The sequence below is a fragment of the Neodiprion fabricii genome, chromosome 6 (assembly GCF_021155785.1).
Source record: "Neodiprion fabricii isolate iyNeoFabr1 chromosome 6, iyNeoFabr1.1, whole genome shotgun sequence".
NCBI classification, from domain to species: domain Eukaryota; kingdom Metazoa; phylum Arthropoda; class Insecta; order Hymenoptera; family Diprionidae; genus Neodiprion; species Neodiprion fabricii.
In genome coordinates this window covers 8,848,532-8,876,227 of record NC_060244.1, presented here as the reverse complement: position 1 = coordinate 8,876,227, position 27,696 = coordinate 8,848,532, and the positions used below count along the sequence as shown (strand labels likewise).

Sequence of the window (27,696 nt, the reverse complement as noted above, 5' to 3'; positions counted from 1 at the left end):
CAGTTGGAAAAGGAATGTGCATTACTTCATCATGCCGAACCCATAATGCATATTCATGAAGCTCGCGCGTGTAACTCGAAGAATTTGGGTTCGGCTTTTTCCTATCTTGCTGTGTTTATTGCCGGTATCTCTCCAGAGAAACAAGCAAACGCTGCCATTATAAAGGAAAACGATATAGCTGATATCGAATATCCATTTAATTACTACTTCTTCGGGTTGAAGGGAGCAACTTGCGTTCGTCACAACATCTGGTATTTTATATCAATGTTTCTGACTAATGAAACTTGGGCTAATTAAATTAGTTGAAAAGTTTTCGTACCGCTAGCTATACCCTTCAATGTTTACATTCTTTCATCTTGTTGCGACTTTTTGGAATCTGTTTATTGAAATTTTCGCATTTACCTCATAGACGGTAAAGACCGTTTCGTATCGTGTGCTCACAATGAGAATACGAAGTTGAAAACTGAGTGCACGACCTAGAATGAACTGGAACTGAAATTCTATCAAAGAAACTTCTTTATTTGGCAATAATTAGCTATATAATGATCTATATTCGTCGGTCGCTGCACGGAGAAAAAACCTCACCATATTCGGCTGATGTTCTCCACTTCTAACCAACAACCTTTCACACGAATAGAAGCACCGTTATTTCAATTCGAGCATCGACCATCGAATCAATTGACCCGGCAGAAATATACGATTCAACGTATACCTCGAGTCTCTCTAATAAATACTGCAGTTTGGACAGTGTGCATTAGCATGCCAAAAGTCATCTCTCATTTGCGTACCGACTTAATCCTGAAGAAGAATATCGTAAGTGCAAAAATTGTCAATCCAAATTCAAATACGGTCGTAGCGATTTTTTAAATGCATAAAATTCCGCAAGTTTTTAAATTTTTAAAATTTTTCAAACATTGGCGGCCGGCTTTTTGGGTTTCGTGAAAATTCCGATGTTCCGGGCAATTCGGCCGGACGTACGTACGGATGTACCTCGTAGTCGATGTTGGTACAAGAGTCGGCAGCACGAACACACGATTGTTCGGAAAGAAAAGAATGCGTACGATGTCTCGTACCGTGTTCGTTGACTGCTCATCGCTGACTCACCGCGGTTGAGCGACCTGCGTTCGTATCCTGAGCGAACGCGGAATAAACGTGAACACGGACTGCCTGCGAGCCCGACCGCGACGGAAAATAATTATTGCTAATGCGCCGCATTCAACCGGTTTATGCATTTTTTATACTATCGTATTAATTTTTCAGCTCAAAAGTTATCGTGCGTCCGACTGCTTGAGCTTGAGCCGAGTCGCCGCTGTTACGTAAGCAAATGCAACGAACGATCGGGTAATAAACGCAGGATACTTTTTATGCACTAATGATTTTCGACTTGGTTTTTAACTGCAATAATAACTGTATTCATAATTTAATTGATATAGGAGATTTAAACTCCTGATTCTTGGCTAATTGGACTTTATTTAAAAAAGTTTTTCTACAAACGTGAAACAAAATCTATTTTCGAAAGCTTCAACGCTCTTGACGAATGCTTTATGCTGTTTAGAATTCTTGTAATACGGAGCTTATACACGTATTTATATGCGTGTATGTGCTAGTTTTTGAGAGTAACCTGAAATGTTTAATTATGTAACGCTGTTTGATTTTAAACGATTCAGATATTTATCTGAAGAAAGTCAAATTTCTAATTCATTGTTCGGTATTATTTGTTCTATTATTATCTTCAAACTTTGTATAGTGTGGGTACATAAAGTTGGGTGCTTCAACTTTCTCACAATTTTTATTTATTTTTTTTTTTATTTCCAAAATTAATTTCGTGTGCAAGAATCACGTCAATTTTAACTTTCCAAAATATAATATGGAGCCCGCTTAACAGTCTGGAAAGTAACTGAAATTGATCGATTATCGATCAGTTTCATTTCATTGGTGCAATAAATGCAAATAAATTCGTTTCCCACTCGAAGACGTTGCGGAATCACCAGCTTGAATGGAGAAAAAAAGTTAAATGAATCGAAACCGAACGATTGGTACGCGTACGTGATAAACAAGTTCGATAATGTGATTTACACCAGCCGTGACCGGACAATCTTATCAACGTTTATACAGACCGCCATATCAAATGTTTCAAGTGAGAACGATCGGTGTTCAATATTATTCACCAGCTAACTTTCCTGTTTTGTCATTGCTCGGCTTCCCTGTCTATATATATATATATATAGAAGGGCACCGTTTATTCGTGTGTGAGATACAAAGGTCACCAACCCTCAGACTTCGAAGGGTAGGTAGCGAGATCCAGACGAAGGCTTGTGTGTACAACTTGGTATACAATTGTTCTCTTCGTCGTTCGTACAAGGGCTACGTGCACGTCTTGGGTCCCACGGTACAGCTGACGGAGGGAAAAAACCGTTGAAAATTCATCCACGGTATGGCTGCGGTAAATCGGAGCAAGGGCTCCGATTCTTTGAGACAAACAAAAATTCGACCCCAAGGAACGAACATTTCCTTTCCGCGATCTTGTGTCTGTGATACGGGGAAAGAGGAAATTAACAGAAACAATGATGCACTTGGAGTATTTTGTTTCGTACTTATAACAGTATTCGAACGAATGTTCCAAGTATTCTATGAAATTTAATGTTTTATATCATTTTGTACAAGACACAAAGACGAGGGAAAAATTGAAGAAAAGTAAAAGATTACGCGTCGTATTGACGCGTGAGTATGTGGCGAGAACGTAAACGATGTTAATTGGTGGGTAATTGGAAGGGGGCCGATTCGTTCTCTCGCAATCGAAGAATTTAAATCGATATCTGTACTCGATTAACCGCGGCGTCACGTTAAATGTGACGACAAATGGTTTTTCCTACGTGTATAGGTGATGGAATGGAAATAGTTTTTACCCCGGTTCGGAAACGTGACTCCTTAGATTTAATCGAATCAATCAATTCGAAACGCGATGCGTTATCCATTTTCCATTTAACTCTGTTGGTGAGTGTGTATGTGTGTGTGTATGCGTTCCAATTTCCATCTCATTCGCGACTCTTATACATCGATTACATCACTGCGGGGTAAAATCCATACCGCGGAAACACTGATTTCATTAAATTAATTCGTGGGGTTGGATAAAGTAGAAAAATCTAGGAATCGAACTGAGAAATGCAGAGAAATAAATTGCGCTACGGAACTTGGAAACGATAATAAACGTAGTTGGTAAACTATTTTTAAGTGTGAAAACACTGCTCGATAAATCGTGATTATTTATTATATATGAATTCTGGGAATCATCTTTTAATGAGGATGTCGCGTCGGTCTGCGAATTAGTTATCAACGAATGTTATTTGACAAGTATATATTTTCTTAACTTTAGCCTACTTTAGAGCTGAATTGAATCTAAAACATTCGGCGGATGTCAAATAATTATCTCCGCGTCACAATTTGGGAAAATAATGATTCGTTTTCACTTTTTTCTACTTTGGATTCCCGCGACGCCGAGGCAGACAAGTCTGCATGTAAATATACCGCAGAGTCGGATGGATATGAGATATAATTTACAAAACCGTGATGTCTTTGACCAGTGATTTTTCCACTTATTTATAAAATGTAACTGGGAAAAGATGTTATCGGGGTGAAAAATCTTCTGCGCACTTCGCTACATTTTCGAGCGCCCATCGTATCGTGTTGGATTAAAAACAACACGTGTCTGATTCATCTTATTTTTTAGCGGTTCTTGACGATGGCAAGAATTCCGCTACAGTTGGTACGGATCCCCTCTCAGAAGCGGAAAGAAATTGATCAAAAAATACTTGGCTGTTCCAATGGGAAGAAAAGAGCGTTCAAATTCTCGGCGAGTTCATCGCTCGAAGATGCTGAGTAAATCCGTCCTCCATAGATTATAGTTTTTCTCGCCTAGACAGGAGTTGGGAACGTTTGTTAACCTGAATTTGGAAAACGCTTGGATTCTTACAATTAGTCGCTATCGCATCCAACGTTGGAGAAATGAATATAATTTACAGGAACAACATCGAGAGCTGCATTCGCGTACGTTGCTGCAACTCAAGTGCAGCGGGGATAGGTTTTATTTTTATCCAATTCTCGGCTTGACTTCGTTACGATAACCGTGAGTACATGGTCCGTTCTGCGGGATAGTCGTTAATAAAAGACTAACCGCGGGCTCTGATAATAAGATTAAATCAGGGAAACCGAGTAGGCTGGAGGCTTGTCCGCAAGACGTTGGGCACAACGTGATTCTCACGTAGGTGTGCATACCCAGCAACGGGCCTCTCATGCCTCTCAGACAGGGGAATTCTAAGGTAGGGTCGTTCAAGGCCGTTCGAGCCTCTTCCAGAGGTGGACAATCGCAGCTTTAACGACCATCTTTGTGCCCGTTTATCGACGAGATTTTCTATAATCAATTGTTGGATTTTTTTCAGCGAAGAAATTTAGTCAAAGTATAACTGCACGCTTACGACTTCGATCAGAGTGTCTACCTATCGTTGTTATTTCTCGGTCGAGGATGCTTTGAACACAGTAACGGGAGACGGGAGAGCCGATTGTGTGAAAGTCGATGTCTGGGATAACGGTAGTAGCGAAACGTTGAAAACGAAATTAAAATCCAACTCTGATGTGCATGATGTATAAACTTGCAATTACGGAAATTAAATGTTTCTCGGAGGGATTACAAGTATTCTTAGTTATCCGTCCGCGTACTCGGTTTTGTTTTTATTTCTTGCGTCTACACAGGGAATGAGGGCACACAACATGTCGTTTCTCAAGTGGTATATGATATACATATATATATATATATGGTGACTGATAACTGTTTGCCACACAGCTGGCGAACAGAAGTTACGTTTTCAATGCTTTTACTTCGGTCACGTTGTGTTTTCGTATAAGCGTGTAAAACGTATACTCGACGAATCAAGTTTTCGTTATGAAAATCTGCACTGCGGTATCGCTTTAAATTAAATCTTCTCGTTTTTTTTTTTTTTTTTTTTGTTTCTCTTCCAAGAGTAATGTTAGGAGTATATTAAATGTACAGGATAGAGGAAACTTCGGTTAGGGGAAGGTTATTCTACACATTATGCAACGAAACTGAAAGATTGAAATATTCTTTTCATTTGGTATTTATTTTTCATTACTTGGCATTGTTATATTGTATGATAATAACACGGGATGAACATGGAGACCTATACAAATCGATTTACTATACGTATATAATTGATCCTTATACTATTTTCTTAAAAACTACGGCCATCATCCGTTTATCAAAAACCTATGATGTAATTCCAAACATTTACTATTTACACTGTATAAAGTCGACTGAAATCGTAAGTATAAATTTGAAAATGAATACGAGGTATAAGGATAAAAATGCACGAGAATAATGAACAGATCAATGAATGTTCTTATTAAAAGTACAATGGTCGGTAAATGTTCTGACGCGCGGTACAAATTAATTTTTAACGAATTATAAAATGTTGAATATTTGTCATCTCAATTGCTTTGTCCGCTACTGTATTGTTGAATTTAATTGAAAAAAGAAATTAAAACAAAAAAAAGAAAATGTCGACGTGCAACGATATCACAGACAATCTTAGCGATAATTACATTGATGATAAAAATTAATTAACAATGTTTCTTTCTTACGATGTAACACAAGACAAAATGAAAACTACTACGTTCGTCAATGGTTTCACACGATACAAACAGTACGAATGAGGAGAGCTGTAGAGGGTATCGCAAAAATCTAGAACATCAAAGTGACTTTTTGCCTCCTCCGTTTCCACCTTATCCTCCACCTCTCCTCTTATCTTCGGCACGCTCTTTCCGCCGTCGGGCGTTGCTAAGCTAGAGCTAACGGTGCGGCTTTTCATTATTATCATCATTACTATTATTGTTATTGCGTTGCCGTTGCCGTTGCGGAAAGAAAGCGGCCGGCGCGGACATAGTCTGTTACATTTTCGAACGAAGAATAAAATACACGATCTCCGTCTCCTTTTCATCCATAATATGATCTATAAATTACGTACACACGCACACACGACATACTACAGCGACGATATGCGTAAATGCAGGCTTGCCGACTGACGGGTGCACAATTCTGCTCCCTGCCGCTTGGATAGGAGGAGAGAGAGTCGCTGCTGGAGCAGATCGATGCAGTCGCACCAACCAAACATGGCCCCGCTTGGAGTTTTGTCTCGCCTTCTGGCGGATGATCCGGGCTGAGGATGTCGTCTCGCGAATCTTCTCTCTCCGTTATTACTCGTCGTCGTCGCCAGTGATCGTGACCGCTCACCCTCGTGGTAGATCAATCCTTGCGCAGCACAACTCCGATCATCGGTGATCCGTTCCGTTCGGACATTCCGATGCAGACGCTGCTGTCAGCGACGATCGTAGAAAAACACCGCGCAGAGTCGAGGACGTCGACGTCGACGTCGATGTGGAAAATATTGGCTTGTAAATATTCGTCTATTCACGACTGTTTCAGACGAAGGGAATCGTTCGAGGTGGCTTTCGGCCCTGAACCCAGCCACTCCGACTTATATCTCCTCCTCTTCGACTATCGGCAAACTGCTCTGGTGCATCAGCGGACTGTTGCGGGCGGTGAAGGCGAGGATCCAGTAGTCCAGCTCCTTCTTACACTCGACGAGGAAGGTCAGGGCTACCGGGGAGTCGAAACCCTTTTGCCGAACGAGAAATCCCTCGTCGCCGAAACGCTCGATCGTCGTGTTACGGAGGTTCAGGACACCCAACGGACGGCAGACCTTCTTCTGGGGATAGATCACCGCGAAGTGTTCGACGCTGGTTCGGTACACCTTGACTTGGACGCCCTGCCGGTGTCCGTTCGGACCCACGAGGGTCATGTACCCGCTCATGTTCTCCGTGTTCCAGCACGAGTCGACGTTCGAATCGGCCAGGCTGGTCTTGCTGGTGAACTGCAGGAAGTTGGTGTGCATCGCTACGTCGGCCGGCATTGTTATTTTCAAAATCACACTCGGACACAACAACACAGAACTTCTTCGATTCTCTTCTCGTCGAGTATCTTACGTCGTTGGCTTGTTATTTTTCTTCGAAAGAATCGCGGAGACGTGCGAGTAATGCGGATCAGATATGTATTCCTCACTCGAGTTTGTGCTCTCTTTCTCTTTCTCTCCGAAAGCTCGGTCAGATACTTGTTGCTTCGCGCTTTGCTCGCTGCTTGCAACCGTACTGGTTCGAAAACTTTCACCCGCCGGATTTATACTCCGGCTAGGCTCGCGTCTTTCGACGGTGGGGGAAATCCCGGAGTCGATGTGTCTGCCACGGAGGAGGCCAAGCGCCACCGTACAGCGAATCGTCGACGACCCTGTTACGTAGAGTCCGATTTGTGGATGTGCGTACGCGTTACGTGCACACAAGCGTACTACGTATCCGCGGGCCTATTTTTCAGTTATTCGTCACGGGAATAATCCACGGATTATAGCGCTTAGATTCGTTGGAAAAACAAATTTCGTCCGATCGAAGGGGAAATTGATTTTTCATCATCGTTACCGATTGTTCGACGATTTCGTTTCTACGCTTTTCGACTGACCTCAAGGAGGACAATATTGCAAAGATTTTATACTCTCTCGTTATTCAAGGATAAACAATACAGTTGTAGAATCAAGGCGTACAAAATACCCTCAGAATCTACTTGGTCACTTGCTAGGTTCGGAAGGATTAGAAGCGGCGATCGGATGTCGAGATAAAAGTTAAGTCGATACGCTACGGAAGCGTCGCAATATTGATTTTTCTAAAACGAGAAAATCCAACTAGCTGATTTACTAACAATGAGTATTGAGAGGTTGAAATAAATGTATCGTACAACCAAAATACAAAATCGACAAATTTTCCGTATTATATACTTTTTCCGGTGATTCCCAGTTCTAAATGTATGCTTCTGTGGATTGGAATTTCGGATGTTCGGAAAATCCGTCATCAGCACACCTCTACATGTTGACCCTCGACCAATTTATTTGAAAGCCAGCACGTAACGGCCGCGATTTAAGAGGTGCGATCGGATGCTATTCATGGAAATTGGGGTGTGCTTGGCTCGGATTCAATTTCGCGTCCCTCCTAATTACTTTTTAGAAACCAGAGGCTAGATGCTGGAGCAAAGCGTCAAAGAATTGTCGAGTTAACGTAGGTATAGGTAAGTATAGGCGTTGAAGGACACGCGACTCTTGGCATATACGCATCAGCATAATAATCTGGGTTTATTTTCCGCCGTGACCGCGTAGGCACGATTTTCGTGCTTTCCCGAATTTAAAATGCGGACACGTTTCCGGAAATAAAGTTGCGTATTGCGTCGCGTGTGTTTGCAATGAGGATATCCGAGAGTTCGCAAATGAAAAGATCTTCGATCTCAACTCTAGTCACTGACACGGGGTTCACTTCACTCCAAAACCGACTTTCACGTACAATTTTAAAGTCAGCGTGCTCGGATCAGGGTTGTTTGTGCAATTAAAATGAAGACTGATTGAAAAAACTTTTGAATTTCAGAGAGTCCGTGTATGTTTTGCGTATCGTTTTACTTTTTTTGCTTCAAGAATTTCTCGCACATCCTCCATAGTTTTTTCCCAAAACTAAGACTGGAGTCTATATCTGAATTGTCAAGTTTTGTCTCGGAACTTTGTTCGAGTCGTAACTGTGCACAACATAATATTGCGTACAGTAACAACGTTCCAAAGTTGGCTTGGGTTCGAGTGAACCCGTGCAGGTAATTTGGAAGTTTCCACAGGTGTAAGTGACTAGGGTCAAACGAAAGGAATTTCATCGATTGTCGCAAGCTTTGGAAAGCAGACAAATTCTCACGCGGACCGTCTTCGAGTCACGTAGTCAACTCGCGTGTAACGGAGTTGATACACGAAGCGATATTCATACCTCAATGAATCTCAGGAACCGTTGAATTAATTTCAGAATTAGCTGTTGTCAGTTTTACATGCCCAACACGTACGCGATAGAAAAGGCTTCTTTTCACATTAAGGATGAATGCGTCCCACCGGCCATTAATTCATCCTTAAACGTGCCGTTCACAACTCAATTGAGACGCAATTTATACCTTATATCAATATCTGGTGTTTACCGCTGAGAAAGTCGCAATTAATCACGGTATAAATTTGATTTTAGGCTTTTGATTACAGCGAAGACGATTCGAACGACGGTAAACGATTGACAAAATTTTACAACGGTCTTTAGTTAGCCGTCATTTAGGATAATTGATAAATCTAATCTAGACCTTAAGATACGATAATAATAAGATCTGTTTCTATACGTCGAATGAAAAAAACTACAATACTATCGGCAGTATTCGCGAGTTATAAACAATTTAAAACACACAATGTGCAAGCCAAGAAGTGTTAAATTGGCGAACGGTGGTAATAGTACTCGGGTTTTTTTTGGCCCCGGGTGACGTGATCCGATGCCGCTGGACTTAACCTGGACCCGCATCGGTATACCAGGAAATCAGAGATCAACTACGTGGATTTGCGCAGATGTAACTTTTTTCCTGGCAATATGATTTCTGTAGTTCTCCTGCAGATTAATCGCACAATCCCATTATATCAGTCGAAAGCTGTTACGTCATTAGTCCCTTGACAATGTCATTTTGCAGGTGTGCCAAGTCATTCGCAGAGCAATTAACATTGCCACACAATACTTGTAACCTTCTCAACTGCGTTTTTTCTCTTCTTTTCAAACTATTATTTATCTAAGAATTCTTCATTCTGCAGTCAGGCATATGCGCACTACCGAAGAAACACGTCACGCCGTGCGTGCAAACAGAACACAAAACAAAGAACTGTGAGAACGAGAAAAAAATTGAAAAAATAAAATCGGGTGTTGAATCTGCGTAACCTGGCTTAGTTAGATATCTTGTTTTGTGGAACTGAAAAATTTCTTACAAAAACGAGAATGAGTTTCTCTTTCTCTTTGTAGCGGCTGCTCTTAGCTAAATAAAGATGGAAAGACGGCTCAATTATTTCCGACTGATTTTTAACACGCCGAGAGCGAAAAACCGAAGATTCTTCAGCTTACGCTTCGATGTGGAAAATAAAAAAAATGTTCGCACAGCCCAGCCGTTCTGAACTTTGCACTCTGTGCGATCGTGTTAAATAAATAATCCAATATATCGGCACACGTGGCGATATTTGATGTATAAGGCAGGATATTACGAAACACTCTAGGTGGATTTTGAGCTCAGTGTCATGCCTTAATATCTTAAGCCGGTAGAGAAAAATAAGGTGATCTGACAAGTGGAAAAGTTGACGTATGTATATAATATGTATGCAGAGCAAGTTGAATTTTGTGATATTTCGCACAGCGTGTAGGCGATTTTTTTTTTTTTTTTGTCAACAAATGATTCATTCTCTTCACAATAAAAGTTATACCGGAATTATTCTAACAGGTTTCACGTTACGCGCACGCGTACAGAGGCGAGTATCTTGATCGATTGCACGCGTGCGGAATTGTTTGTTAAAAAAGAAAAACAAATAAAGCGAGAAAAAAAAAACATCGGGCGGAAACAACGTCTGGGCTCTTTTATTAATCACATTAATTGCTCCAGTACGATATATCGTACTGGAAGTAGGAAGGTTTGTTATTGAATTGTAAAAACAATATCTTGCGTGAATTTCCACAATCCACGTCGGTGTTTCTCCGCCCATTGTGTGTATTACGTGACTACAGAGAGAGGCACGCAATAAATCTATACGCCGTGTGCTCGTTTTATTCACGTTGTTTGCATGGTTTACGCCGGTTGACATAGTGCAGCATGCACTCGTACATGTGCGATGACACTGCGTAGACATAATCACGAGGTAATAGGCGTTGACTCGGATATCGATGTTATACGAATTAAGTTGCCGATGGGAGTTTGATACAGACCGTGTCCGGCTGAAGAGGAAAATAACTTACGTAGCCTCCCGTCTTGAGAACTAGATCGGAGCTAGATCGTCCAGTTTTCGTTCTATTGTCCGATGGTGGAATTTCCGACATCACCTACATCTGGGTATATTTGCAAGCTATCCAATCGTAAGCAGACGCCTGGAGATATAATATAATGAATTACGAGAATGTACGGTGGAAATGTCAGGCAGCATCGTTATCTCAATTCGTCGGAAAAAAATCTCGGTTTGTCGCCCCGACGCTGATAATTACAAATCCGATTTGCAAGGTGCCTACACAACGGAGGTTTCCACTCGTGCCTTCATATTTTTAAGTTCAACTCGTTATATCTTACGGCTTTGGTGCTTTTTGCGCACGTATGAATATGAAGTTATACGTTGGAAAAAAATTGCAAAGGCCATGAAAAACGAGCGGTGACTAACGCAGGTCGCGTATTTTGTCGCTCTCATAAATTATAAGCGACGTGTGTTACACGGCCAATAATGAGCCGAATCGTAATTCGCAATTAATAATTTATACCTAGAGTGACTGAACAACTCGCAGAGAAAATCCGATCGTCGCAACAATTCTTTTCTCTTCCATTGTCGGTCTTGTTCCGTTCTCCAAACCGCATTGAGAACGCGCTTTTTATTGCATTCAGATCGTCGTTGTAGAGACAGGATTTCAAATAATTGTACGCGTTTTATGCCGCGGTTGCAGCAGTTTTACTTTTACCGATGTACTGCAACATGTCGCTATCATTGAAAGCAGCTATATGCGGAGAGGAAAATAAATTTATCTCGGCTGTTTACTGGAGTAAAAATTTTCCGAGACACAAGCTGTTAGTCACTTTGAAGATTGCTTCATTCCAAATGTTTCCTCCGCACAATTCCGCAGCTGTAACGCTATCCGATTCATGTCAGTTCCCGCATAATAACATTGTTTATCGATCAATATTGATTATGTACCGAGTATCTACACGGTGAAAACCGAAGCTGATAGAATTCAAGAAGCTCTAGCAAGAAATTCAACTTTTAATACGAATATTAAAAATACCGATGAGAATATTGGATAGCCTAAATTTTGTCCAATATACCGACTATCGTTCCAGATGAATGTAAAAAAATTAGGTACGCATTTATTCATATTCGTGAAAACTGGAAACATTTTGCGATCGATTAAGTTGCCGATTACGGATGGTAACTTCCGTTAACCTTCTGTTTACAGTTCCTTGATGTAGATTACGACAACAATCAAGCCTGCCATTGTAGACGCGATATGAATTTTCCCGTGAAATTATTCGCTAAGTTAAGTGATCAACGAGCGTTTAGACCAAAATATTCTTGGGCATGGTAAAAGGTGTGTCGATAATGATTTTGGAATGTAAGAGGGCGTATTTAGGGCACTCTGAAATTATCCAGGCGAGTAAAAGTACGTAAATTAATATTCGAAACAATAACAGTAAATAGGTATGGCAGAAAATGCAATTATAGCAATGTTATTCGTCGTGAAGATCAATCGATCTCTATTTCTAATCAATTTCTCAACTCGTGCTCAAATACGATGCATATCGTAACTTGAACAAGGTATATGGAAGATTCTCCAAACCGATATAATGCAACAATTAAACTTTATCAATACTGCGATCGCTTCGCAGGCTAAATATAGTCCGCCTGCTATTCGATGGGTATCTGAAAGACGGAGAATGTAACGTTGAAAGGATGATGTTTAATCACGTAAAATATAAGTCATGTATAGCTACACAATTATCGCTCCCTAACAAAAAGCGCATGACTACTATTATAATTTTTGTGGAATAACAAGAAATTCACGTCCATCGAACTTTGTCGAGTAGAAGAAAATTTTGTTGAGAATTTGAAGTAGTCGACCATGGATATTTCGTCATTCGTTTAATTTTCATATACGTTTGTCAGCAAATATGAGAAATAACATGAACAAAAGTTGAATATTTCGAAAACTGACGTTCTTCATAAACCGGTAATAATAACATTTTCCTATTCGAAAGTTTCTATTAGAAAAATATCTTTTTAGAAATCCGAACCCAGCTATTGAAATTATACAGATTATTAAAAGATATGCTACGCAGTGAATATTTGAATATTTCTAAAAATTGACCTATGATCTATCCAATTTTCAACTTATTCTCACCCCGCTCTTAATGAAATTTATATTTTGAATTTCATTCGTCGAGTGCAAAGGTACCTACATCATGCACTTGTTTGCACCGGCACTGACAATGACGTGTAATATTCGCATTACGTGCAATAACGTGCATTCCGCGGAATATTCGTATTGTTAAAAAAACGACGCGGCTTCAGGAGGTTTTCTTTCACTTTCAAATCTAGACTTCCATTCCCCTCCGATTCTTTAAATTCGTAAAAAATATCCGTTCCATGTCGCGTTTCTCGCATTTTGATGAAAATTGTTTTTAACACGCCGTCTTTGTCTTTCGTAAAGTTGAATTTAAAAATTGGTCGTATCGATCATCGGTCAGACACAGATTTTGTCAAGTCCTACGAGTGTTTTCTGCGCGAATGGTAATTTCTTCGAATTTCGACCGTCGTAAAATTCAACTCGTTATTCTGTCATCCGGGACTTTCTAGAATGTAACAATTCCGAAGCTCCATATTTTTCACGTCTAATTCAGCGCGATGAAACCGAGATGTAAACTCCCGAAATGCCGAAGCTGTCAACACGCGACGTTTGCTGTCCAGCTCTAATCCTCCCTAACAAATGTACGAGCTGGCAGAAACATCTTCATCTTGCGTGAATTCCGAGAATATTTCTCGTCTCTATTCAAACTGCGACTAGTTTCTACCAAAGTGATTCTCAGCAGCCGCTGCTTACGTATTTGCCAGTTCATGGTATCCGACTAATCTTTACCACTTTGCCGTTCGTGATGTTCGTCACGAATATCCGTGATTCGCGTTCGACCGACCCAGTTAACGGCCACGTACTCACCCTCTGAAAATAACTTGGCCCACGATTTCCGTGTGTAAGTATCTTTGCACGTACGTACAACATCTGTCGCGTCTGTGCGAACATTTGACACTTGTCAGCGAGGACCGAACGCCGCTGCCTTGAAGTTTACTTGCAATTAATTCCGTTTTGTACGACCGATAAGGTCTTGATTACACGTTCGTCGGAATGCCGATCGAAAAGGGCCGCGTGAATGTTCGCAGAGTAGCGATTTTACTTTTCATTACTTTCGTTTCGATCAACGACGTTGGTTCGCTGGATATAGATACTGTTTGTTAGTTTTATTACCAAATACCCAGTCGTACATTCGGTACGCTTATCAAATTATTGTATTCGTAAGTATCTAAGACATCGTTAGAAATAGAAAATTAGAAAATACTAGAATTGTAAATTAACGCTTGGATACTGTATACTTTATATACTGTAATTACTTCAAAATTATTCGAAGTGTACAGTAGATTCGTTCGATTTCACTTTACGATGACTCATTTTATTAGGAGGACTATTGAGTATTCTCTGTAAAGTGACTGACACGGATTTTTTTCAACACTTTATTCAATGTTGATCGTAATTAATATCGATGCTAAAATTAAATATTTCACGATGCCAATATGATTAAAATAGTGTTGCTGTTAATTTGTTGGCAAATAGTCTTTTGATTAAAATGAGCCGTCGTGTGGTGAAATTGAACAAATTTGCTAAACTTTTAACAACTTTGAAGCGGTCTGAAACGAAGTATCAATATCTAAGCCTTCGTTTAGAATTCGGAAATTTAATATTATCGTATTCATAACACGATCTTCGTAGCTCAGGCGTTAAATAATTGAATAAATAATCGGTGTACGAATATTTCGTGATAAAATTAACAAAGGAAATAGATTTTTGACGAAGCAACCTTCTTGAAATAAACGTCAAAGGAGAATAACCCCAGCTTCAAATATTTCAATCAGCAAACGCAGCTGGTATACGGTGTGAAAATCTTTGCTGACTTTAATCTTAGTGCCAGAGATGCTTAAGGAATAATCGTCTCGAAAGTTTTGATGATCATGAAATTGTGATTGAAAGAGCAACCTCGCCCTCGAAGACGTTGTTCACCGTAACACCGAACGTCATAGCCCATAACGGTTTTACGGGGTGATTACGCCGCTGTCAGCTGCAGGTTGATAATACTTTACGACGTCCTTTCAAGGTTCGATAACACCCACGTTACACCTAGAGATTCACCTTGAATCTTCGTCGACGTTCCAGAGGGTGGCTCTCCCCGCTGCGTGACGTAATCGTGACGTTATTTCACCCCTTCAGGTGAATAAGCGTCAATCTGACGTGTGTTGTGCCGGGTAAGGATCAATCGATCCATTGCTTTGGGTTCTTCTCGAGTCATTTACGCGGCCGTATGGACCAGGAAAAATATTACAATCTTGTCACGAATTGGGAGGGAATTAAATTTTATAATTACGGATCATCGGGAATTATAGAGAGAATCATTGATTGTCCGAAAAATTATGAAATTGATTTATATTTCAGTGTCGAAATCCCGGTCGATTAATCCGATCGAAAATTATTTTGAGGTCTTGAGCATTACCGAGGGGTTCGGTGAAATTGCAGATAAACGCGAGGAGCGGTGGGTGTAGCCCGGTAAAAAAAATTAGCTTCGCTCAGTTTGCTAATTATTCTAATTTCCTGGCGCCGGCTGTTTGCTCACTGTCACTGGTTAAATGGATGAGCTTGCTCTGAAAATAGACCGTGCAAGCTGAGGGTGGAACAATAACAAGTACATAAGCAGAAACTAAAAACGTACCGGATTAAAATAGAAAATCAATGGGCTAGATTTTCACCCTTGTACCTTATTCGAATTCTCTGGCGTTATCACGTTTGCATTTCACTATCCTATTACCCAGCTGTATGCGTTATACGTACAGAAATAGGCGTCAGATTTCGTGATCGCATAATTGAAAGGCTGAATGATTGAATATTTGATTGTCCGTTGAGGGGGTGGTTTAAACGACCGCGACGGTCTATTTTTAATCAATTTAGGCTCTAGTTTCCAATGGCACTTAGAATTCGATTATTCAGCGAGATAATTCAGCACGCCGTGTTTCAAGATTCTTTGTTTAAAAAAAACATGCAACGTTTGTTAGTTGCTGTTGATTCAAGAGAATCGTCTGTACTTTTTTACGCTAGAAGGAAAAGAAAAAAAAATTCTAGTAATATTGACAAAGTGTTAAAAAAACGTTCTTAAACGCGAGGTGTAACTTACGGACTTTTCGATCTCCTGTGCTTGTCATCGTATTTCCCCTTATTACGCTATTTTGGCAATCAGCCAGTCAGTCAGTTTTTCTATCCGAGCATGCAGCATCTTCTCGGCAACAATAATTTTCGAACAAATTCTATCTTGGGGCTTGAGAATATAAAAATGAAAATTTTCAATTCGAAACTACAAGATACTTAGCTGATCACTGATTTTGTTTTTTGGTACGGACGATGAGTATTGTATTAAGGTATATTATTGCGGTTAGTTTCGGTTATTGACCGTTGGCAATTGACGACGATCGCACAAATTTACTCTTCTTCGGCAAAATGATGCCCGTGGCTGCTGTTGCAAAATTCCAAGTTGAAATGTTATTCCGACTTGAAATGTTATACACATACTGTAATTTTTTCCAAGGACGACTCTATCGTACGGTCATCGTGGAAATTTGTGTAAGAAATTTGGCAGAGACAGTTTGTTATTAGTAAAAACAAATCGCCCCAATGTTGACAAACATCGAAGATTTTTAGGAATAATTTTCCTCTTTTCATGTACGACGAGAGCTTGTTTTCGCAGGAGTTGAAAAACCCAACGATTGGAATTAAATTAATTTTTTTGGCACAAAGTGTAACAAATGTAAGAAAAGATATAACAAATGTTTTATCCGGATAACTGAATTGGATTCATACCGCCTTTGTCTGATCATTTGTTACAAAGTTGATGCGAAAAGCGGTTGCTGCGGACAACATATTGTTCCGGACTTAGGCCCTTGTCTTGGTTGGACACCGATCGTTCTACAGCATACATTACAAATGGCACGAGTTGTTGTTGTTGATCGGTCGGATATCACAGCGACACGTGCGAAGGGGCAGAAGGTGTGTGATATAGGTAGATGTTATTGTTAGCAATTTATAAGTGGCTCACTTCGGGTCGTCGGAGAGACACGGATGTCACGAGATGATTTTGACGGATGTGTTTATTGTTATCTATTTTCCACGGTACGGAATAGACCGGCTCAAAAACAAGTCTATTTTACGTCGAAAGGAAACATTTGGCGAACATGAACCGGATTAAACTCGAGACGAGACTGCTTCGTACAAACAGTGGGAGCAAAGAAGCATTTCTGGATAATGGAGGAAGTACGGTAATGTTCGTTAATGTCTTTTCCGATTTCCGGCTTATTTGTTTCTGGACCGAAACAAAGTGCCAGAGCTCGATTCTATACGAATTATGTGAAAACAAGTCAGCCGAACGCCCAAGGTATCAATGAACATTACTGTACATAGACCTTTTTCTATAAACTTACTTGCAAACTGAACCCGGATAACGAACGCTTAATTGGATTCGTATAATTATAACTGAAGCTGACTGACCCAGAATCTTGCAGAAGACCATTGCCGAACTACCGCCAAACCGAAGACCTTCAAGGCTCAAAGAAGCCCTTCGTACCGGCATCGCCGTTCCGGTATACATCGAAATTTCTTTCCCAGACGAAACCCTTGCATGTCTTAATTTTCTCTCGGTAATATCCTCCTTTTTAGGAACAGCTGATCGATGTACGCTAATTGTCTTATGCCGAAAAAAGACTTCGGGTACAAAGTGAATCGAAAATGTGAAGTTATATGTTATATATCAATTCCAGTATCGTTGCATTAACGCCAGCAATGAAAGCTTTTTGGGATTCTGCTATGTATAACTTAGCCAAGCGTGTATTTTTTTCAATTATCTCTACCTTCGAGAAACAGAAAATCAAATTAGGCCTATTGAAAGTAATTTATTCGAACAAATTGGACGTGATTGAGGAAACCTTATTTGAAAAGAGTAAGATGTCATTTGATCCAATAAACGAAACGGATTCGTTTCGGCGCATTTTTTTTCCTTGTTGTGAATTTTCGTTTTATTCTAAGCCTCTGATATAATCTGCATCAAAATTCCGTAGTAAAAACATGAATAAACTTTTTTTTTTTTAATTCTGAAATCTTGGAAAAAGTGAATCATATTTTCTATTCTGTTCGTTACGTCACTGTTGAGTGTAGGAGCAATTTGCAAAAACGATAACTCAAATTAACGAAGGATGAAAAAAAATCCCAGTAAAGAATCTGAATAATAAAAATTTTTCCTAACAAGTTCTCAGCAGGGAATTCACTCACCCCGATTGAAATTCACCAGAAAATTACAGATCTCTGCCAGACATTGATTTACAACTTGAAAACTTGAAAAGGCGTCTCGAACCTTTTGACGCTGCATTATTAATGTTTGGTAAATGTCAGGAACAGTAAGTTGTTATTTTCGTAAATCAATCATCGTATATTGACGGAAATAATATTATGTCAAATATAAAAAGGGGGGGATTGCAATACACCATTATTATTTTTCGATAAAATAATTTTCTCAAACGGTCAACAGGTTCGAATTCTCCGTGCGTATAATAACGATGATCGCGTTACGTTGTGCCTCCTTATCGCGTTCGAAGAGAAATCACTCATGCGCGATATTTTCACAAGAGACGGCGACGCATTATCCCGATTCGAACATTTCGTAAAGTTCGATGTCAATACGGCCACGCTTTGCATCCAATTTGCGTGGCTTACATTTGTAGGTCAATCACATTTTCAAGCGCATACAAACATCCGTCTGTAAAGCGCAAATTCGACTAAACGTTGGCTTGTTCTCTTGGTAAGTTCCCAAGGTGTAATATTCACCTACGATCGATCAATTTATTCGTAAAATCTGTTTCGGTGCTCGATATCTTCAGGGAGTTCGTGGCGTGGAAAATTTTGGCTGAAATCCAAGAGGCCGGTTCGCCTGTCTTGTACGATAATTATTTGGCAAAGTTACAAACTGCAGGGCGCAGAGACCGCCGGCAGTTTACTTACTAGGAAACGTACCGCGCGCGATTTATTAGCTCGGAAATTTACTCAGCGTCGCGTTTAAACCGTGGAATTAAGCTTAATTAAACGTTTCAGCGCCGTTCTTAATTCCGCATTTGCAGTTCTGCTTCTGACCCATATTTCCGGCATCGCGAACTCGGTCGGCTTATCTTTTCACTTTTTTTCAAAGGTAATCGATGTTTCGTCAGAATCCCGACGTATCTGACTTTATTCCGCAATTCTAACTTTTCGCCTTTATGCGTCGCTCATGTACATTAGTGGGTGGAAAAAAGATTCACATCGAAAAGTTGTGAGATAATCGAACGGCTTCGAGTGGTCGCCTGACGTCACACGATGTGCTGCGACTTTAAGTGGCTCACATAGTAAATTCACGTGACTTGCCACACTTTTATGCTCTTTGTTTCAAACGATTTCACATGACTCCGCGCGATGCTGTTTATACGTATATACTCGCTCTCGATTCGGATGTTACTTCTAGCAAATTGAAAGACGCTTCGCCGAAAGAATTCAGCGCTAAATTTTTGGTTCTAAAATTTCGGTAGATTATTAATTAAAAGTTAAGATTACCGAGTGAGTAGGCGTTTACTATTGATATCGTACTTCGAGTAGATCATGTTCAACTGAAAATTTGTTAGAACGTGACTAATGATCTCCAAATATCTGAGAGTGAATAATATTTAGGGTCAAACTGGGACAACAAGAGTACGTGACAAAGTTACGTACGTTTATAATAAAACTACATTGTTAACGGAAAATAACAAGATATTTATTTTCCACCATAAGTTGAGAATCATATTATTGTCAATATAACCAACGACCTGCGGAGACTTTAGACTTTTGAGTATCTGAGTTATCAACATCTATTGCGTTTAAAAATTACTTCACCGATTTCGTGTACCGAAATTTTGAAGAATTACCGATCCAGTCAAGTTTCGATGAGAATTACTCGTGGTTCGATTCTGCACGTCGTCATTACGATAAGAGGGATTTCCGCATCAAACCAGCGTCGCAATTAATGATTGATTTCTCTCAAGTTACTTTTTCTGCGGTTTATACGGAGATAACAATTTAGCATTACTTTGCATGCTCGATAAAGAAAGAAACGAAGGCTCCTCTTCGCGGCTGAAAGACTTGACTCGGACAAGTCATGTAACACTCAATTGATTCATGGGGATTATCGGCCTAATGTTCGCAGACAAAGCATGCCGATGAAACTCTGTTTACGTAATTCTTGTAATGGTGAAATCGATTACACAGAACTAAGGACGGTAACGATCTTCGGTAAAGATCAAGTCGAACGTCTCAATTACCAGCTCTTCCCTATTACGATTGCTAGTATTTCAACGATCATTTTCACACCGTGACTAATAATAAAATTTAACGATTCTCGAAGCGCACGATCGAGCATGGAGCTCGAAATTTAGAAAATAGTCACTGCAGCTGTTCGCGCGCATAAACTTTCAAATTACGTTAGCTTATGCGATGGTTATACTTACATCGTTCGATCGTAAAACTGGCTGCGTTTATCATTACGAACAGCCCTGCAAGCTCGAGACGTACCTGTAATACATACGCAGAATCGCCTATTTTAGTACGAAATTATTGAGTACGATATTCAACCGTCTCTGCTAGAGTCTTCGGGATTAAACTTCAGAGTATCGAGGAGGCACCGACCGAAGATACGATAACACTCGGTGCGTCTCTAGAAACTTAAAAGTGAAGTTATCAGGGGGACAGAGCACAAAGTTGTATCCAAAAGACATTCGATACGAAGAACGTTCACTTTTACTTGAGAATTTCTCAATCGATAGTTAGAATTGCTCTTCCACCTTGGAAAAACCGCTTATGATTTTTTTGACGCTTGGACGATGTCCCACAGATCGTTAATCATGATCCAAGTTTTACGTATCATAACAATTATTTCTCGGATCGTGACCTGGCGGAAGATCATCAGCTTCCATAACGCGGTCAACAAACACGACTATCGATGTTAATTGCGAGTCTGCCCTTAAGCCGGACGGAACTGGTTCTCAATTGCGATTAATTTCTTCCACTCGGAGATACAGCATTTTTTACGCAGTAATTTTTTCCAACGTCTGCGTATCTCATTTTTGTTCAGTTGAGGCATGAAAGTTCTGATATTACGGAAAATTCCTCGCATGTGATAGTTGCGTGGAAATTCGAGTGCGTATCGTGGAATAGTACGAATGTCATGTACTTGGCACGCATTGTTTGACGTTCCGATAACATATTGTTAGAAACAGGTATATTCTAGGATTATACGTGCCAAAGACGTAAACCAGAACTGGACATATTTATCCTAATTGAAACTTTCCTCCCACCTACTCAAAATATTTTAAGACGTTTCACACGTTGATTCGATCACTTGACGCTAACAATAAGTGGCGTGGCAGAATTCTCTGGATACTCGTGAGCGCGAACTAATCGCCTTGATCAACGTGTCAAAATGCTTTTGTTCTCCATAAAAATAAAGAACCACAATTTCCGTCATATAGATATATTGTAAACTATTGCTAGCATATTGCGCATTTTATATTCGGCAATAATAATCGAGATTATTTCAATTCATTAATTGAATCAATTGAAGTTTGCAACAAAAACATACCGACAGTTACAGAGACGTAAAAACAACTTTTCCCACAGAACGCCGTGATTACGAGCTATGGAATGTAGCCTATTTTTTACTGTTCAAATAAACACGGTGGTGTTTCGAGCTTTATTTATCAGCCTAAGTTAATAGAACGAACGCTGCGGTACACATTGACTCGTAATATCAGTGTAACGATTACAGATTAGTTTAATGGAGTATAAGCTTGAACTTCTTCAAAAGCCCCCGTATATATATTTTTGGCAACGTTATAAATAATGTTGTTTTTTACTTTTGATTCACGTAGAACTCGCATCTCTGCTCATTGTTTAACGATTTTCTCGTAATATCTTTCGTATTGACCTACATAAAATATGGGTTAACTGTTAATCTGCACACCATTTAAAATCAGTTCTGCAAATTTTTTTAAATGTTATTATGGTATTTATTGACCTAGAAAATTTACGAGATATCTTTCTAAATATTTATTGTTAGTGTGAGTAACAAAAGCACGTCTATAAAGATACTTATGCATGAAAACACGATCTAAGGTGACTATTTTGTAACTGCAGCGATAACGTTATGGTAAAACAATTATCAGAGATTCAATTGAGTATTTTTTATTTCAAAAACTCATAAAACAGCAACGTAGAATATGAGGCGTAGTTTGTGCAAAAGTTTTTTTTTCATTTCATCTCTGTTTTCTTTCGATAAGGGGGATTTCGGTGACATTTGTTTAAAAATAATTTTGTCATTTTTGTAAAATGATCAAAAAAGATGCTATCAAAAATCTTTTCTACGCGGCTTAGATTACGGTGGTATATAGACCAAAAAGTAGAGGTAGTACTATAATGTAAACCATGTATTAAAAATTTTTGATTGCGTCTTTTTTAGTAATTTGGAAAATGAAAACTCATATTTATCAACATTTCACGGAAATCCCCCCTTAAAATGGTCAACTAGTTACCACGTAAATTACTAGTATTTGTTTAAAACAATAAATTGATAATTGTTGCTCCAGTAAAACAAATTTCTGTGCAAGGCAATACGCATTCAATTTTGATTTTAAAATGTTGTTACCCAAATCGGGAAGCAACTTCAGATAAGTATCCTGTTTATCTGCAGCTGTGATTACACATATTAAAACATAACTCCCTAAACTAATCCGAATAAGAAAATCATACATCGTGTAGAGAAGCAAATTTGCGCTATTTCTTCTTTGGCTTTCTTGGGTAACTTCATCTTCCGGTAAGTTTAGCGGCTTCTGCTTTCATTGAATTCACACTGCCTATTCGATTGTTCGCGTGGCAATAAAGACCGCTGTATAACCGTATGATGCTATGCTATTTTCCTGTTGCATTATAGACATTTTTGTCTGATCACCCGCGAAACAGAATCTTGCGGTGATTCGCATGTTATCTGCGAAGCTTGATTCTGTAACGGATATCACGGAGCAAAGAGTTTTTGTCAATCGCAAAAAAACTGGACAGGTGCGATTGGGCCTCGCGCCCTGAGGGTTCCGTATGTGATATAACTAGAAATGAACTATTTTCCAACTTTTTCTTTTACTTGTACTGTGAGACCTTGCTCCTCTATAAATTTCATTATTTTAGGCCAACAGGAAATACCGTATAGGTTTCGATGAGTGAGTTCGGGTGTATCAAAATATGTGACATAAATGACCGTTGATTGCATTAGCTTAGAAGCTTGAATTTTTTACATCTCAAGGGACCTTAAACCTTAGTATTTGATATTAATGTTAACTCGATACCTCTATCCGTTCCTGAGAAAAAGGGTCTTGACAGATAGACGGACAACAAAGCGATCCTGCGAGGCTTCCGTTTCTTCCTTTTGAGGTACGGAACCTTGAAAAGGATGAATGATCGATGTAATTACCTTCTCAATTATTATACATTGCATCAAATATATTCCAACGAGTTGATTATGAAATTGAATCATATGTTTTTATTCGTCATCCGCAGCTATTCAAGTTGTTTAAATGTACCACCAATAGACCGAAATCAAAATGTTCCTCCGTTCATTGGTTGACTTGAAAAATTCAATGATACGCCTGTCGTGGCGCGTCACGACAACCCGGCACACATGAATTTAGCGCTTGCGCGAAACCGTGCGCAGAATTGGTTGAAGTGATTGCCAGCGTCATTCGCGCAAGGCAAGCGCTCGGGAGCCCACGCGGTCGAACGTCGTGTCAAATAAGTAGTATTATTCGGAGTGTATCGTTGATTTGGTGAGTGTATTTTTGCGAAAGTAAGTATGTGACGGGTAATTGATGTGTAAAACACAGCCGATTAATGCATCCAAGGAATATTATTTATCACACCGCAAAAAAGTCCTGCAAATCTTGAAGGTATGTTTGCAACATCTAAGTTCTTTCCAAATGGCTTTGTTTTGATCGACTGTTGAACAGTTTTGAATAGTCCAACAAATTTTCTTGTCTCAAAGATCTTTGATCATATTGATTGTATGTTTTTAATCGCGATGATTGTGAGTTTCAAAATTCATGAGATCAATCGTCGTACATGAATGACAAGTGTATCTAATGGATGAGGTATAGAGTAGTGATGCCGTTTATAGTTATTGCTTCATCCTTGGCCAGCCATGCGAGGCTTTTCAATTATTTCTATTACTTGAAATCTATTCAGTGATTCATCCAATCACAAGAAGAGCTTCTGCAGTAAATATCGGTGTAGCTTTTGACTGATCGATTTTTTGGAAATTCAACTTTACAGCGCTTAAAGCCGGCCTAGTACTTTTGTGTCATTCGTGGCCAAGCTTTTTTCACACGCAATGGATATGGCCATAAATGGTACAGTACTAAGGTGGTAAAACATAGTGCGTCTAGTGTCTGTCCGATACATCTACCCTACAGTATCCACTAGGGACGTTGTCGAACTCTCCACTTACGTCCGAAATTTCACTGATTTGAACGAAACGAAATCTATCATCAAGTATAGTTACATAACGCTTAAACAACACAGGTACAAAGAAATTGTTGGCTCCACTATACAAAAAAAGTTTTCAAGTAATCGATGAGATAAATTTCTGATGTAGAATCACGCTATAGTAAATTAGAAACTTCTTAAATTTTTTACACTGATATTTTGAAGGACTAACGAAATTGCGAATACGGTGCCGTACTTGTAGAAATACTAATTGAACAGCAAGTCTGATATATGCGTTGAATCGCTTATCAATTGAAAACGACTGGCAAACATATAATGACGTTGTATTTTAATCGTCATTTTTATAACTCGAATTCTTTATGATAAATTGTCGATTTTGGTGATGAAAAAATTGACTGTATTGAATTGAATGTATACGATATTTCATTAGAGACGTCAAAGCTGCGTTAAACCGATGTTACAAAGAATGTCTGCCGAATCCCTAGAATCGAGTATTGATGACGAAGAAAACCGTTTGGAGCGTATAAGTTTACAAGCATCGTTATCAAGAATTGAATTTCAAGCCAAAAGTGAAATCATATCACCGGAAGACATCGCCGCTGTCGCTTTCTCCCGGTCAGTTATTCCTTCACATTTTGACATATCAAATTTCAATGATTTCAATGTTGAATTCCCTGATTAGATAAATTAACAGTCGTAACTAACGAGTTTCAAGTTAAACTCAAAATTAGACATCAACGTATGTCAATTATGTGAAACAAAAAGATGTAAATTTCCTTGCCAAATCTAACCTTTGATTGCAAAGCGAAGCCAGACGTGACATTTGTCTTAATGATATTAAAGATGTGTATTATATATTTCAAGCATCTTCAACGAAGATTTTCACTTTTCTCAGAACTTATCTACAATCCACGAGATTTCCGTACAGAAAAAAGCGTAAGCATTATATCGAATCCTTCTAACGATAAGTTGAAGTAAATTTAAACAAGTCTTTACCCGCAGTGTTTTTAAAAATCACCTAGGCTTTTTAGCGATGACGCAGAGTCTACGACTGGTCGAATTTATCCGAAAACACCAATCTTCGCGACACGATCACCTAACGGTCAACAGGTAAATATCACGTACAGTTAGTAGCGAATGATTGAACTTCGCACGTTCAGTTTAAAATTAAACATACGAAGCTGTCAGTTCTGAATATTCTCACCAGATTATTATAAAATCATCTCAATAGCCGTATAATCGCGATCTGAAATCTAATGTCTTCAATAGCAGCAAAACCTTCAAAATCCCATATCTACCGGTCACGGGCTCCAAAGATTCAGGCACAAGTCTCCTTCGAATCGATCACATAATTTCCATTCGTTATCAAAAGACGCCGTTTCAAGCTGGGGGAAATCTGATTCAGTTAGAAAGACAAAATCCACGGCTCTACCCGCAAGTACGTTATTAATCGTTCATACGTCGATGAAACAAATGCCACTATCACCGTCATTCGCCTAATCCAAGATAACCCTGGAAATAATACCCTATCCTGGAGCTCTGAGTTGTACAATATCATTTTATTCGATAGCCGTTTCGCCCTGTTATTAGTAATAAACAAGCCCTGGCCAAGAAGTACGACCGCATCCACGCCGGAATTGAAAGTCGATCAAGGTGTGATGATCCAGCCGTTACCCTCGGATTCGAGGAGAGAAAATAACCGGAGACTGTATCCGATTCGCACCACGTGCTATTACAACTTTCGACTGTTCTACGTTATTCTAAGTTGCTTCACCCTGGTATGTATAAATAATTTTTCACAAAATCAAACACGTTCAAGCGCATATAATTCGATCAGTTGAACTCACTGTACGCGATAACAATATTTCTTTGAAGGTAATGGGATTTGTCTACTTTGGAGCTGCGGTTGCACTCTGCGTTCACCGGGAATTGGTTCTAGTCGTCATGGATTATCCGCTGCACATTTCTTCCGTTGTCTGTCTATTTGGATTGGCATTTCTTCTCTTGGCCCTTGCCGCCTGCGGGTTATGCTTAGTACGCACTGGTACCAAGAAATCGGCAGCTGTTAGTGATCCATTCAATTCGAACTCGCGATCCTGCGATAAGTAATCGTGTAATAAATTCGTGCATCACATCCGCAGCATGCGGGTTTCACCCTAGTGATGGGTGTTGTGTTAGTCGTCCTCGCGTTTCTTCAAAGTGCGGCTCAACTGGCGGTCGAAGTTGACGCCGAGTTCCGAATGCTTGCAAAAACCCAGTCAAGAATTGGCGACCCAACTATTTGGGACTATCTTCATTTAACTGTGCGTAATTCTTCGTGCGGTTAAAAATTTATCCTAACAATTTCACCACCCTTCGAATTAATTTCTTTCAACGTCTGATCCTTCGTTCACCTCAGTTCAAGTGCTGCGGAGTGAAGGGATATCTAGACTGGTGTCACAAGTTGTATACAAATCAAAAAATTTATACCTCAGCCGCAGATTTCCTCGGCTCGTTTGCGTGCAGTTTACCCGAATCGTGCTGTTCGAGACACGGAATGGAATATCACGCTCAAGGGAATGTTGGGTACGCGTCACTTGATTGCAATAAATGTACAAAATCTGTAGCAGTATAGGGGTTAAGCATTTGGCGATGGAGGGAATAATTGCAAAATTTATGGGTTTCGCTCCCTTTATGAGTTTCATAGATTTCAACAGACTTCGAATCAGTGCGTTTGCCTTCACTACCTTTGAGAATGATTAACCCCTCGGTAGTCATCGGATGACAGCTAACTCCACTGATTCTCATTTAATATTTACAGTTTAACGTCTTGCGTCATGGCACCCACTCCTTCTAACACTTATAGCAACGGATGTCTTACCCCGGTACTGGTAGTGGTATCGTACTTTGGAAAAATGTATCGCGTTGTGAGTTTCCTCACAGCATTCATATTGGTATATCAGTCTTCTCTTCTGGATTAAAAATTATTTAGTTATTGTTTTCTTTTTTCCCCTTCATTCTAAGCCATTAAACCTAATTTTTTAGCTCCTAACGGCTACAACATCCGTGGCTTTTTTCGCTTATACGTGAAGAATGACCGTTGACTTGACAATTCAGGAACCAATTGCGGTGTCTGAT

At 39.6% G+C, this 27,696-nt stretch overlaps 1 protein-coding gene and 1 long non-coding RNA gene across 2 annotated transcripts in view; one reads left to right on the top strand and one right to left on the bottom strand.

Moving 5' to 3' along the window:
- LOC124184583 overlaps positions 1–27,696 on the top strand; it is a 104,168-nt gene that overhangs the window by 73,487 nt on the left and 2,985 nt on the right. The gene's annotated exons all lie outside the window — the stretch shown is intronic.
- On the bottom strand, positions 5,114–7,232 carry LOC124184581. Its single transcript, XM_046574460.1, has one exon. It carries the CDS (start codon positions 6,978–6,980, stop codon positions 6,546–6,548), a length of 435 nt encoding a protein of 144 aa, XP_046430416.1. The 5' UTR covers positions 6,981–7,232; the 3' UTR covers positions 5,114–6,545.

Bases quoted from the DNA above. Each gene is read 5' to 3' on its own strand.
- LOC124184581 (XM_046574460.1), bottom strand. From the start codon at position 6,980: ATGCCGGCCGACGTAGCGATGCACACCAACTTCCTGCAGTTCACCAGC.